At 39.7% G+C, this 15,800-nt stretch overlaps 1 protein-coding gene across 1 annotated transcript in view; it reads left to right on the top strand.

Moving 5' to 3' along the window:
- The window catches only part of LOC101959938 (3 beta-hydroxysteroid dehydrogenase/Delta 5-->4-isomerase), a 34,619-nt gene extending 19,816 nt beyond the window's left edge, over window positions 1–14,803 (top strand). The window contains exons 3-4 of the mRNA XM_021732984.3: window positions 4,187–4,351; window positions 13,719–14,803. Coding sequence (XP_021588659.2) covers window positions 4,187–4,351; window positions 13,719–14,530 — 977 coding nt within the window. The 3' untranslated portion in view covers window positions 14,531–14,803. The remainder of the gene's footprint in view (window positions 1–4,186; window positions 4,352–13,718) is intronic.
- The last annotated feature ends 997 nt before the right edge of the window (window positions 14,804–15,800 follow it).

Consider the following 15,800-nt stretch of genomic DNA (forward strand, 5'->3'; position numbering starts at 1 on the left):
AGGTCAACACTCTAACACAGAGTTGCAGATAATGACTTTCCCAATAGTACCCCTGAAGCTCAGGAAATAATGCCAAGAATTAATAAATGTAATGGCATCAACTTAAAAAGCTTCTGCAGAGCAACGGAAACAATTTAGAATGTGAAGAGGAACCTACAGAATGGGAGAAAATATTTGCTAATTACTCTTCTGACCAAAGATTGATATCTAAAATATATACAGTACTTTAAAAAATAACACCAAGAAATCAATTATGCAACTAATAAATGGGCAAATGAACTAAACAGACACTTCTCAAAAGAAGAAATAGAAATGGCCAGCAAACATATGAAAAATATTCAACATATTTAGCAATTAGGGAAACGCAAATCAAACCTACACTGAGCCACATGCAGTGGCACACGCCTCTAATCCCAGTGACTCGGAAACCTGAGGCAGGAGGATTTGCAGCCTCAGGAAAAGCAAGGCAGTAAGCAACTCAGTGAGACCCTGTGTCTAAATAAAACATGAAATAGGGCTGAGGATATGGCTCAGTGGTCCAGTGCCCCTGCGTTTAATCCCTAGTACCTCCATCACCACCACCACCACCACCAACAACAAAAAAAACTACACTGAGATTTCATCTCACTCCCATTAGAATGTCAGCCATCAAGAATACAAACAACAATAAATGCTGGGAGAATCTGGAGAAAAAGAAAACATGTTACAGTGTTGGTGGAATTTTAAAATTAATACACTGTGGAATTAAGAACGGAGGTTCCACAAAAGACTAGAAATGGAAACACCATTGACCCAGCTCTGTCACTCCTCAGTCTATATCCCAGAGAATTAAAGTCAGCATGATATAGCAATATATACATACCCAAGTATATTCTAATAAGTGAGCTCAAGGCTTGAGTGTGTGACTCCATAAGGCTACATGCCTACACTCATAAGGAGGAATCTGGGATAGCATTGCTGTCAGGAGATTGGATCCTTGTGTATTCAGAACTGGACAGGGTGGCAGTAGATAGCCACTGAGCCTCTAGGATTCTGCCCCTTCCATCTAGAGAATGGCACATCAGTTCTTTCCTCTGTTCACTACTCTTCACTGTACTGAAGGTGTTGGTGTGGCAATTGGTGTGTAACATCAATGAGGATTACTCACCCACAGCCTTCAGCAGTTGGAGCCTGCCTCACAACATCGTCCTGCATCTTTTTATTTGTTTGTTCATTTTGTTCTGTTTTGCTCTATTTGGGTGGCGTGGTGGGGGGAGGTAAATATGGCAAATCACTTAGCATTTTTTGTAGAGATGATAGACAATGAGTTGAAAGTAGTGCTGCATTTGAATATCTGAGTAAGATAGAGAAAGACATAGATATAGACAGAGAAAATTAAGTAATGAGCACTTGCAGAAGGTTAACTGAAGGACAGACACAAAGTGCGAGCCAACATGAGCAAATGTGCATCACCTGGACTTAATTACATCTTTCTCACCGACTCCTTATGTTCTTCAACCCACAAAGTAAAGAACTGCAGATTTGATTGAGCAGCCCATGTTTCTATTCTAAATTGGCTGCTCCTGGTAAAAACATAACCACAACATGAATGGTGCATTTTCCCACCTGCTCCATCCCCAGATCCTCAAACAACCCTGTGGAAAGGCAGGAAAGAGAAATTATCCACCTGGGCAGAATGGACCTCGAGGTGCAGCAAGGAGAAGCAACTGGCCAGAGGTTATCTGATCCCTGGGGAGCAGAAGCCAGACTAAAGCCCCACCTCTGAGGCCCAGCTTGGCACTGGGTATGAATCTTGACCCAGTGGGTCCTCAGAGTCTCTCTGGCTCTCCTTGCTCCAAATGAGTCACCTGCCTCCTTCCCCATCTCAGGGATTCTAGAGGTCTACCTGCAGAAACAAACTGCCCAGAAGATACTGTCCTGCAAAAAGTGGGTCTTCAATAGTTCTTTGGGACCCTAGCCATCCCTTTGTTCTTCTCTGCTCCTCTTTGTCCACTCACAATGTCCCATGTCCTCCCCTAACTGATTCATTGTGGTCTGTAATGAACAAATATCAATGTGTCACCAACAGTAACTCTGTGTATTATGTCCCAGCAATATTTTCAAATGAACACCTAATGAGAGGAGAGGGCAATACTTACCCTAAGGAATAGCCTCTTAATGGTCATAGTTCAGAAGGCGTGAAGGATAGGCAGGAGCCAGCAGCATGGTACCAGCACAGAAACCTGGCAGTGTCCATCCATTGCCAGGCACTTTGTGACACCTTGACAGCATCAAGTCATTATTTCCCCATGACAGCCCTAGGCTATAGGAAACATTGTTACATTCCATTTCTGCACACAAGAAGATACGCACAGATAGGTTAATTAATTTGTCTGAGGCTCCACAGCTAGAATAAGCAATCAGTGCTTTAGACCAGGGGCTCTAGCTATAGCAACTGAGCTCTTAAAACATAGTGAGTCAAGTAACTCTCTCCAATGCAGATCCCACCAGAAAAGCAACTGCTTATTCTGTGTACACAAAAACAGGCCAAGTTTTTAATGTCTTGGGCAAGGCAGGAACTAAGGCACCCAGTGTGTCCTCTTCTCATTCTCAGGGTCTCTGAGCATGGATAGGTGAAAGTCCCTTTGTCTTTGGGCTCTGAGTTTCACCACCAGTCCTTTTGAAGGCAGCCGCAAAGGAGACTCAGAGTAAGGAGCAGGTGCCAGGAACTTAGCCAGCACAATGCCACTCTCATGACAAACCTTCCTCCTTCCCATTCCCCACCCCTTTACCCTCTACTACAGGGCCCTTCCTGGAGTTGCCTGCAAGAGTAAGGGTCCCAGAGGACACACAAATGCAGCAGAGGATTAAGGAAACGAGCAGTTCTACTTGTATCCAAGGAAGGGCCACCATTAAACCTGAGTTTTCTCCTCAGATTGTCCCTCCTGCTGTTTTAGGACATTGTGGCCAATTTCAGTTCACTTCTCCATACTCTCCTTCAGAAAAGCAACTGGTTCTGTCCTTGGGCTGCATAGAAAAGTGACCAAGGCTTGGAGGTAGAATCAGAGTGGAATCTTTGCTAGAAGTATGTGCTTAGTTAGAGCTGTCCCTTACTTCTCTGAGCCTCACTCTCCTCACCTATAGGAGACAAGGACATTCTGCAAGATAGTGAGGAAAGGAAGGAAGCAAACTAGAATTTGTGTGCAAATTATAAAGCACAGCCAAGTATGCAGGATATTGACACAGACAGCAGGCAGCACAGTGTGGGCTTCGTGGGCTAAGTTGAGGTGACAGTGTCATTCCTGAAGATTTAAGGCAAGTCTGAAGACACTGATGTTGTATCCAGTGCCCAACGCTAAATGGCTACAAGGGAAATCCCTTGGAGACTAATTCATTTTCAGGGTTGATGTCTACTTTTGATTATATGTGATAAGATACGTTCCATTAAATCCATCATAGGAACCCATCCTAAACTCACTGATAATGGCTCCACGGTCTCTATAACACAAGCAGGAAACACATGGGATGAGGTGATCTCCTCTTTTCTGCTCATCCCAGACCCAGTGACAAACAGGAACTGTCAGGGGGGGGGCCTGATATCCACACTTTGTGAGTCTCCCTCTTCTCCTCCCACTGTTGGGACTTGGATCCTCCTCATGGGGTCTGGAGCAGAGACATACCTGTTAACCTGTTGCTTACCCTGCTCTCTCTCTCTTAAACTGCAGAGCTGTGCCTTTGACATGCTGAGGCCAAGGTTGGCTTCCTATGCCACACACTCTTGTCTGCTTCTCCATCAATTTCAAGTCCATATGTGATTCTTCATTCCTATAAATTTAAATTTTAACTTTCCCCTCAAATCCAGATCTCCACAACCTCCCCACTCTTCTCAATGAACGTGATAAACTTCCCATGAATCTATTTGAACAATTGTTGTGTTCCAGGCATCCTTCTAAGCTCTCTCCACAGTTTCACTTTCCAAACTGAAAAGTGATTAAAAACAGTCCTTTTTTTTTCTTTCTGAGAAAATGCTGCATGTTCTGATTTCTGTACATGTCTTTACTTGCTTTTTCCATGGAAGGTGTCCCTCACTAATACTCTCCCTCCCCTCTATGACGGTCCTTCAAGATATAGGTAACAGTCTGCTTTATTAGGAAATGTCCAGGCCCATCCCAAAAGCTTCCTAATCACCTGCCTTGTGTCCCCACAGGATTGCAGACAAAGACCAAGATTACATTGTTGGAAGGAGATATTCTGGATGCCCAGTGCCTGAGGACAGCCTGCCAGGGCATCTCAGCCGTCATTCACACAGCTGCCATTATTGATACCACGGGTATCATTCAGAGACAGACCGTCATAAATGTCAATCTGAAAGGTAGAGTGGCCTGGGATGACATGGGACGGGTGAAGCTGAGGGTAGCAAAGCAGGATCAGGAGGGATAGAGAAGCCCCCATCGTGGAAACCTGCGGTTCTCTGGGCCAGTTGTCTTTGCTCACCCATCCCAGCTGACAAAAGCTCAGGGATGTTATTCCGAGGGTTTTACGTGAGGAATCCAGGGCTGAGATAGAGCAAGGCCCCCCAGGTAATCTCACACCTTTGTGGTCCATCTGCCATGAAGCTCTTTCTACTATTCCTTTATTCCAAACTCACTTGATTCTCACTCCAAATTCTTTTTTTAAATTTGTTCTTTTGAGATATGCATAACAGTAGAGTGTATTTTGACATATTACACATACATGGAATAAAATTTCCCATTCTTATGATGTGGATATGATGTGGAGATTTACTGGTCTTATGTTTATATATGAAGCTAGGAAAGTTATACCCAATCCATTCTACTGTCTTTTCTATTTCAGTCCCTCCCCCCCTTCCATCCCTTCATTCCCCTTTGTCTAATCCATTGAAACTTATATTTTTCCCTCCCCACTTACTGTGTGTTAGCATCCACAAATCAGAGAGAACATTCGGCTTTTGGTTTGGGGGGATTGGCTTATTTCACTTAGCATAATATTCTCCAGTTACATCCATTTATCTGCAAATGCCATAATTTCATTCTTCTTTATAGGTAAGTAATGTTCCATTGTGTATATAAACCACATCCTCTTTATCATTCATCTTTTGAGGAGCACCTATGTTGGTTCCATAGCTTAGCTATTGTGAATTGAGCTGCTAGAAACACTGATGTGGCTGCGTCACTATGGTATGCTAATTTTAAGTCCTTTGGGTATATGCCATGGTGGGGGATAACTGGGTCAAATGGTGGTTCCATTCCAAGGGTTCTGAAGAATCTCCATAATACTTTCCAGAATGGTTGCACCAATGTGCAATCCCATCAGCAATGGATGAGTGTATATTTTTCCCCATATTCTCACCAACATTTATTGTTATTTGTATTCTTTTCTTTTTTCACTTTTTAATAAGCCACATGGCAATACAATACTTTCTTTTAATAAATGTACATGAAATTTTATTTTGAATATTTCAAACATAGTGCATATGTTTTTATCTTAATTAAATGATCAAACCCCAGCTTCAAAATCTTTCTAAAATCAATCATATGTAAAACTCCGGGTTTCTGAAGGGCCATATGGAGAAGCATATATGGCTTATTAAATAGCACATCTATTTAGAGAAGCATCACCTTTGCCAAATGTACAGTAGAAAGCTGACATACTGGCACATTTCAATTTTGTGTTGTATTTATTTCAGAATATTCTTAATTGCACTATTTAAATGGACACTATCATAGATTTAACCAGGAAGGTCTCCATTATAAATGTTTTGCAATCTTAACAAAAATCATAAAATGTTTGCTGGTCCTCACAACATGATTGGAAGAGCAGCTAAAACCCTTTGTAGTTAGGTGAGAACTCAATGACTGGCTGGCCTAAGGGCACTCACATAATTCAAAACCAAAAAACTCCCACACAATTTCTTCCAATTTGCATGCCACCACTAACACATAAATAATATACCTGATGGGTAAGCTGTAAATCAAATCTGAAGTTCCAGCTTGACATGATTCACATAATAGATCTGGAGTTAGGATCTGAAAACAGTATTTTGGCTCTAGTGATATTAAACTTCATCAGTTATCTGGAGATCAGACTTGCCTCCCCTTCATACAGCTTACAGTGAGGTGCTACTGTTCATTTATGTTTGGTTCAAAGACAAACTGAACCAAGCTTATGACCTTGATAATTGCCACTCTAACTGGAGTGAGATGAAATATCAATGTACTTTTAATTTGTATTTCTTGAATTGTTACAGATGTTGTTTTTTTCATATATTTGTTGACAGATCATATTTCTTCTTCTGTGAAGCACCTTTTCAGTTCTTTTGCCCATTTATTGACTGGGTTATTTGTTGTTGGTTTCCTTTTGGGGTGTGTGTGTGTGTGTGTGTGTGTGTGTGTGTTACATTTTTTGAGTTCTTTATATATCTTGGAGATTATTGCTTTACCTGAGGTGCAAGTGGCAAAGACTTTCTCCTATTCTGTAAGCTCTCTCTTCAGGTTCTTGATCATTTTCTTTGTTGCAAAGAATTTTTTAGTTTGATACCATCCCATTTATTGACTCTTGATTTTACTTCTTGTACTTTAGGAGTCTTGTTGAGGAATTTGGTTCCAAAGCTGACATGACAGATATTTGGGCCTACTTTTTCTTCTAGTAGGTGCAGTGTCTCTGGTCTAATGTCCAGGTGCTTGATACACGTTAACTTGAGTTTTGTGCTGGGTGGGAGATAGGGTCTTAATTTCATTTTGCTACATATGAATCTCCAATTTTCCTAGCACCTTTTGATGAAGAGATGATCTTTTCTCTAATGTATGTTTATGATGCCTGTATAGTATGAGATAGCTGTATTTATATAGGTTTGTCTCTGTGTCTTCTACTCTGTACCATTGGTCTTCATGTCTCTTTTGGTGCGAATGCCATGCCATTTTGGTTACTATAGGTCTGTAGTATAATTTAAGAACTGGTATCGTGATGCATCCTGCTTCACTTTTCTTGCTAAGGATTGCTCTGGCTATTCTGGGCCTCTTATTTTTCCAAATGAACTTCATTATTGCCTTTTCTATTTCTATGTAGAACATCATTGAAATTGTAATAGGAAATGCATTAAAGTCTGTATAATGTTTTTGGTAATATGACCATTTTGACAGTATTAATTCACCTCTCCAAGAACATGGGAGATCTTTCCATCTTCTAAGGTCTTCTTCATTTTCATTCCTTAGTGTTCTGTAGATTTCATTGTAGAGGTCTTTCACCTCTTTTGTTAGATTGATTTCTGAATATTTTGAGGCTATTGTGAATGTGATACTTTTCCTAATTTCTCTTTCAGTTGATTCATCACTGATATAAAGGAATGCAATTGATTTATGGGTGTTAATTTTATATCCTGCTACTTTGCTGAATTCAATTATGAGTTCTAGAAGTTTTTGGTGAAGTTTTTGGATCTTCTAAATATTGAATCATGTCATAATCAAATAGAGATAGTCTGAGTTCTTCTTTTCCTATTTATCTCCCTTTAATTTCTTTCATCTAATTGTTCTGGCTCAATTTCAAGGATTAACAAGTAGTGAAAGAGCGTATCCTTCTTTTGTTCCAGTTTTTAGAGGGAATGCTTTCAATTTTTCTCCATTTAGAATGATGTTGGCCTTGGGTTTAACATGTATAACTTTTACAATGTTGAGTTATGTTCCCATTATCCCTAGTGGGAACCTGTTTTGAACATGAATGGATGCTATATTTTGTCAAACACTTTTCCTGTATCTATTGATATAATCATGTGATTCTTATCTTTAACATTATTGATATGACAAATTATGTTTACTAATTTCCATATCTTGAACCAACTTTGCATCCCTGAAATGAACCCCATTTTTTCATGGAGCACTATCTTTTTAATATGTTTTTGTATGTGATTTTCCAGTATTTTATTAAGAATTTATGTTCATCAGGTATATTAGTTTGAAGTTTTGTTTTCCTTGATGTGTCTTTGTCTGATTCTGGTATCAGGGTGATACTAGCTTCATGGAATAATTTAGACAGGTTCCCTCCCTTTCCATTTCATGTCTTCTATTGCTTTTGATGTTGGTTTGCTCTTCTTTTACTAGGACTTTGCAGCATAATGTTAGGTAATTTATTTCTTGACTTTCTATTCCTTTAATGAATAAGTTCAATAAAATGCCTTCATAGTATCAGAGAGATTTTGGTATATCACTATTCTTATTTACCTTTAAGCATTTTTTAAAATTTCTTCCCTTATTTCTTCTGCTATACAGTGGTCATTCAATAGCATATTATTTAGTCTCCAGGTATTAGAATGGCTTCTATTCTTAATTCTATCATTGATTTCTAATTTCATTCTGTTATGATCTGATAAAATTCAAGACATTATTTCCATTTTGGGGGTATTTGCTAAGCCATATGATCTATTTTAGAGAAGGATCCACATACTGCTAAGAAGAAAGTGTATTCAATCATTGATGGATTCTATATATGTCCATTAGGTCTAAATTAATTGGGTTTTTTAATTCTATATTTTATTTATGTAATTTTTGTTTGGAGGATATATCCAGTAGTGAGAGAAGTGTGTTATAGTCACCTAGTATTATTGTGTTGTGGTCTGTTGGATTCTTGAAATTGAGAAGGGTTTGTTTGATGTACATAGATGCTCCATTGTGTGGGGAATAAATATTTATGATTATTAAGCAGTATAAAATGTCCTTCTTTGTCCTTTCTGATTGACTTTGGCTTGAAGACCACTTCATTTGATATGAGGACAGAAGCCCCTGCTTGTTTACAAGATCCATGTGAATGAAATGTTTTTTTTCCATCCTTTTACCTTCAGTCTCTGGCTGTCTTTGCCTATAAGGGTGAGTCTCTTTGAGACAGCATATTGTTGGATTTCATTTTTTAATACAATCAGTCAGTCTTTGTGTTCTGATTGATGAATTCAGGCTATTTACATTCAATGTTATTATTGAGAAATTATTTGTTTGATTTTGATTTATTTCTGATTTTTCTTTGAATTACTTTCCCCTTTGATTGACTTTTCTTCTAGTATAGTTCCTCCCTTTGCTGGCTTTCACATTTATTTTTCATTCTTCTTCATGTAATATCTTATTGAGTATGTTTTCTTATTGCCCACTTTCTTGTTGTGAATTCTTTTAACTTTTATTTATCATGGAAGGTTTTTATTTAATCATCAACTCTGAAGCTTAATTTTTTGCTGGGTATAGTATTCTTGGCTGGCATCCATTTTCTTTCAGAGCTTGGTACATACTATTCCAAGACCTCCTAGCTTTGAGTGCCTTGAGTTGAGAAATCAGTTGAGATTCGGATTGATTTTCCTGTAAAAGCAACCTGTCATTTGTCTCTGGCAGCCTTTAAAATTCTACCCATATTCTGTATGTTAGGCATAACATAAGCCTCCTAATTTTATTTTTACATTTCATTGTTTAGGTTTAGGAAATTTTATGATATTATTTCATTGAAAAGACCATGCATTCCTTTGATTTGTATCTCCAAGCCTTTATATATATATATCTATATATATATAGATAGATAGATATAGATATAGATAGATAGATAGATAGATAGATAGATAGATAGATATAGATATAGATAGAGATAGATATAGATATAGATATAGATATAGATATAGATATAGATATAGATATAGATATAGATATAGATATAGATAGATAGATATAGATAGATAGATAGATAGATAGATAGATAAATCTTAAATTTCATATTTTCAGGTTATTGCATATTTCATGAAGTTTCTGTTCCCAGTCTCTTAATGTCTTTTCTCCAAGGCAAACTTTATTTTTAAGATTATGTATTTTGTCTTCATTGCCTGACTGTCTTCCAAGTGGTCTAGTCTGTTAGTAATGTCAAGGGTTTCTGCTTGATTTTTTTTTTCAGAATCTCTCTCTCTTTATTGAAGCGATCTTTCATTTCCTGTGTTTTTCTTTGATTTAGCTCCTTACAACATTCTTTCCCTCATAGATGGATTGAATTATACATTTTGTACTCCTTTCTGACATTTATTCCACTGTGGTGTTTATGGATTCTGTTATTGAAACATCTTGGTTTGTTTGGGTTATTCGTTCCTAGCTTTTCCATGTTTGTGTGTCTACCCATCTAGCACTGTGGATCTGAGGCAGTAGTGATTCTACCCTGTGGACTTAGTGTGTCCCTGAAGGTTTCAAGTATCTCTCCATTTAGGGGGAGACAAATAATGACAACCACTAATGCAAACTATATACAGCATTAAATCAAATAGTTCCTCCTTTGATGTCTAAAATGTCAATTGTCACAATCAACAGAAATGATATGATTAGTTATTGCCTACAGTAAAAACTGTAATTTGTAAAAGGGTTTACAATTTTGAAAGGTAGATAGGGAGAGAACCGAGGTAATATAGAATGTGATGATTGCGAGGGTGGAGGAGAGAAGATAGAAGTAAAAAACTTAAAGGAAAAGTGAAAGAGAGAACAACAGAGATAGGCTATTAGCAGAAGAAAAAAGAGAGAGAGAATCAAGAGAAACACATAAGTGATATATATATATATATATATTTTTTTTTTGAGGTAAAATTTTTTAAATTAAAAATAAAATAAAGAATTCAAAAGAAAACTGAAATATACTAACCAAACATTTTAGTCCTCAAAATACTGATCCAAGAAAAATTACTGACTTCAAAAATTCTAGAAATGAGATAAAGAACAAATATGAGTATGTGTTCATTAACTATTAAGATCACAATTGAACAGAGAAAAGAAGAAAAAAATCTCAATGAAAAGTTAAAGCATTTTTTTTGTTGGAGTTCAAATGACTCTCAGCTTTCCTTCTCTGCAGTGTTATGTAAGATCGTCTTGATGATATACCTGCTTTACCTTCAGCATGGAGGTTGCTGGAGTAAGAGAGTTAATTCCCTAGGCAGAACTCCTGAACGCAGGGTTTAGGCTTAGGTATGCTCCACGTTCTTAGCCGAATGCCAATTGGTCTGAAGATTTTAAATCAGAACACCTCCAGGGCCCAGCAATTGGGGGTCCATGCTGGAAGACTGCACCCCAGGGATCTCCTCTGGTTTCCACTACCTTGCCTGCAAGCCACGTGTTTCCTAATCTCAGATCCAGTCTATAATCTCAATCTCTTTCATCCCTGCCCTTTTGAGTTCCTGGCCAGGTGCATCTCTCCTAGATGGTCCTATAAGCAACCAGATTGGAGGTAGAGGGGAATAGCCTGGTGGGTTTCCACAACCAGTTGTCCCCTGATTGTGGAAAACCTCTCTCCATGTTTGATTTTCTCCTGGTCACTTAGGTACACTCTGTCTCATACAATGTGTATTTTCTAGCCTGTGTTTTGGGCCAAACTCCAGTTTGCCAGGAATTGGTTCCCTCTGCTGCAGGCCTCTGAGCTGTGGCTGCAAAATGTATCCTTCTTCTGTCTTCCACACATAGCCAGGAGAGATGTGGCTTTTTCTCCCATACAAGGTTATTGTTCATCATGCCTTTCAGTTTAGTTGGGCAGTGTCTTTGATCTCTAAACTCTCTTCCCAGACATGCTTCAGGACACCTAGAAATGTAGCTTCCCTTAATTCCCTGATCCTTCCACTTTGTTCTCAAAGGGACCATTCTGGATGGTGCCGGGGGATTTCCTCCTTATTTTATTATATCCAATCTCCTGAGTTCCTGATCTGCTTTGAATGGCCAGTATTAAGTTCCAGTAAAGCACTCACTCCTTTATTTTGTTCATCCACCTTGCTGAGAAGCTGCCTATCTGCTTTCTTTGTTTCTCACCATGGAGCAAACAGGAAAGCATCGTTCTCTATTTCACGGTCTTGAAGTCACTTACTCCAAATTCCGGAGATTCATCCACCCACCCCCTGCCTGCCTGGGCCAGAAGAGACCTTGAAAATGCCTCCTCCTTCATGCTTCAGCTCTTCAATCAGGACTTTTGAGAACTTCCTGATCCCTCCTAGCCACCTCAGGGAAGGATTCTTCTCCAGAATACTGGCAAAGCTGGCCCACAAAGATCTGCTTAGACAGAATGGCCCAGCACTCCCCAACCTGTGATATATTTAAGCAATTATCATTTTCCATTGTCCATAATACTACTTCTTTTGAGCTTATTGAGCCCACCATTGTGAAGCAGGTCCTACTCAGGTACAAGGTAACTCTTCCACAGATCCTCATTACCAAATGCTAGGTGACACGTTCTAAATTTCTGCCTTTTAATTCTTCAAATTAGGCACATTAGCTTAGGGGAAACCTGCTATGCTGAGCCTCAGAGGACAGTAATTACCACACCAGTGAAATCCAAGCCCTGGCTTCTTTGTCTTCCATGCCTTAAAGTCCACATTTAGTGACTCAGAGACTCCTTGCCCAAAGCTACCAAAAGGTACTTTTGAGCCCCCAAATCATTAGAAAAATGCCACTGGCTATTTCCTACATAGCCATATGCTGACCACCCACAAGGTAGGACAATCCTTGACTTAACCGGAGTTTCATTAGTACTCCTATCTATTCTCTGCTTCTATTTCAACAATAGCTGTGAGACGAAAAACGAAGTGCTGGAGGCACAAATAAAAAATATAATGTCGATGTTTCCTGCTGGTTAATATTTTCTCTAATATATGTATTGATTTTTGTAACAAGTTTGGCTCTTTCTCCAGAAAATCAAATTACACCTTAAAGGGGAGAATAAATGAAACACTACACAAATACATTATTTCTTCTTAGGCAAGAAACTCTGCATCACCTCCAGGACCTGTAGGTCTATTCTGCTACAGGGATTTCACACAATGCCAACAGTATAGGTCTTCCCAGCAGAAGGCTCATTTTTCCTTTTAATTTTAAAGAAGCTCAATAGTAAAGTCCAGTCTGACACTCAAGAAAGCTAAGTGAAGGGAATGATTATCACCGCTACTGCTCATAACTAGGCGAGTGATAGAAAACTTTGGAGTGGGTTTTGAGGGAACACACTGTCAGGAATAGAAGCTGGGTCACTAGTACCTCCCCACAACTCAATAATCATTGTTCAGTGACCCAAACAATGTATGTCCTGGTTACCAAGTTTGTTTTTTTTTTTTTTAATCCTCAGCAAATGTGAAAAATGGCAGCACAGTAATATCTATTTAACAGTGCATGTCCTCTATAAACAACCATGCATGAGCTTATATAATGTGAAATTCCAACCATCCTTGACAGTATGAGCTCTGGAGTTTTTAGATTTCAAGGTCTTGTCTTTAATGAAATGATATGCTTGAAAAAGATTGGCTGACTGATTGACCAATTTTCTTGGAAGTTCTTGGAATCAAACCCAGGGCCCAGAGCATGCTGAACAAGCACTCTACCACAGAATAATAATCTCAGTACAAATGGCAACATGTTAATAGCCACATGGCAAAATATTAACTGGAAATCCTATGCTCATTTCTGAAATCAAAATACACACCCACACACACACATGCAAAACATGAATAGATACACACATATAGGAAAAGACAGATCTATAAACCTGAAAGGCAAAAAATCATTCATTATAAATCACAAATGTCAGAATCTTTTCTGCAATTTTCCCCAAGGCCTTAGTATTGCAGCTGTGAATTTAGGACAGGGAAAAATACAGTTGGATCAGGAGTGTGATAACAGATAGAGGTTCATATGAATCAATGGCCATAGTGACTTATTTTCTGACACTGACAACTTGCTCCCCATGGACAGGTACCCAGCTCCTGTTGGACACCTGTATCCAAGCTAGTGTGCCATTCTTCATCTACACCAGCTCAATAGTGGTAGCAGGACCCAACTCCTACAAGGAGATCGTCCAGAATGGCCACGAGGAAGAGCATCATGAAAGTACATGGACGGCTTCATACCCCTACAGCAAGAAGCTGGCTGAGAAGGCTGTGCTGGCAGCTAACGGGAGCACTCTGAAAAATGGGGGCAACCTGTGGACTTGTTCCTTAAGGCCCATGTACATCTATGGGGAAGGAAGCCGTTTTCTTTCTGGAATTGTGAATAGGGCCCTCGGGAACAATGGAGTCCTGGAAAATAATGGAAAGTTCTCTGTAGCTAACCCCGTCTACGTGGGCAACGTGGCCTGGGCACACATTCTGGCCTGCAGAGCTCTGAGGGACCCCAAGAAGGCCGTGAGCATCCAAGGACAGTTCTACTACATCTCAGATGACACACCTCACCAAAGCTATGATGATTTCCATTACAACTTGTCCAAAGAATGGGGCCTCCGCCCTGACTCCAGGCTGAGACTCCCTCTCTCTCTGAGGTACTGGCTTGCCTTCCTGCTGGAGACAGTGAGCTTCCTTCTGAGTCCCATTTACAAATATCAACCTCCCTTGAACCGCTATTTACTGACAGTATCAAATAGTGTGTTTACCTTCTCCTACAAGAAAGCTCAGCGAGATCTGGGTTATAAGCCCTTAACCACCTGGGAAGAAGCCAAAGAGAAAACTGTGGAGTGGATTGGCTCCCTGGTGGAAGAACACAAGGGAGCACTGAAGAAAAAGACTCCCTGATGGGCAGATGGCAGGGATGGGGGCCTGGGTTTTGTCAGGAGCTATAGGTCGAGCTCCTCTCCCTGGCTCCCTCCAGAAAGTGACCAATGAACCATCCCAGGTTCTGCTGCCTCCCTTTCACACAATGGTCAACTTAGTGATTTCCTCTGGCCTCCTTTTGGTTCTATTTCCTCTTTCCAGTGCTAAAGCTTTTTCTTTTCCTTGAATGTCTCTCATTCCTTCATAAAGCTTAATGAAAAGACCAATAAATGCTTTAATGCATACCAGGAGAAAGGGTGTTTCTATGAATTGCAATTTCCTATTTTCCTTCATCTTTGAAGTATGGCTACCTCTGGTTCAAAAATAGAGAAGAACAGGGGTGAGAAAAACAAGATTAAGGCCTGATTGGATCCTGAGACTGACTGCAGGCTGCAGGGTTTCAGGAATGTACTGAACTTCATCGCTAGGGCCCACAGACCAAAGCCAAGTGGAGTTTCTCATGCTGAAACTCCACACCACAAGCTGAAAATCAATTATTCATCCAACCTTCAAGAAATCAGGAAGGAGATAATGACCACATTCTCACACAGGCCAGGTAGAGTCAACAAAAACAACAACAAAAAAGGGCCCTCTGCTTTCACATTCACAGGGAAATAACCTTTGAAATGATCAATCTGATTTGTGTTATCTGATTTGGTTTCCTTCAGGCCTTTTACACCTAAAAGCCACCTCCTGTCCTATGCCCACTGAACACTCTAAGTTCAATATGCATTACCCCATCCTAGAACCACAAGTAAAACACAAGGAAAATATACAAACTTAGTCTGTTGCATTTTGGCACCTGGGAATACACAAATCACAAATTGAGTTGATTTGGATTACCACTAAGACATATCTTATTCCTGTGGTCTGAAGGATAAGGGGGGAAAATACCTTTAGGAACCACTTGCAACACCCATAGCAGCAGAAAGAACAGCACGCCTAGGGGGGAGTCCAAGGTAAGGGTAATGTCAGTAATGAAATGTCCCCTCAGGCACCTCAGATGCCCATAAAACAAGAGTAAGTCTCTACCCAACTCTGATGAGGTCTATACACCTTCAATATTTCTTATTCCAGTAGCACAAGAAGTAAAGGTGATAGGTGGGATCTGGGAACGGCCTTCACTCTCACTTTTAGCCCAATGATTTCTGTCATTGAACACAGAACACACTGAGGCATTTTCACAAATGGAGGCATGGTCACCAAAAGGCAGACAAGGGTGAGCAGAGGAAGAGAAGTGGATATTGGATTG

The sequence above is a fragment of the Ictidomys tridecemlineatus genome, chromosome 11, assembly GCF_052094955.1.
Source record: "Ictidomys tridecemlineatus isolate mIctTri1 chromosome 11, mIctTri1.hap1, whole genome shotgun sequence".
Classification (NCBI taxonomy): domain Eukaryota; kingdom Metazoa; phylum Chordata; class Mammalia; order Rodentia; family Sciuridae; genus Ictidomys; species Ictidomys tridecemlineatus.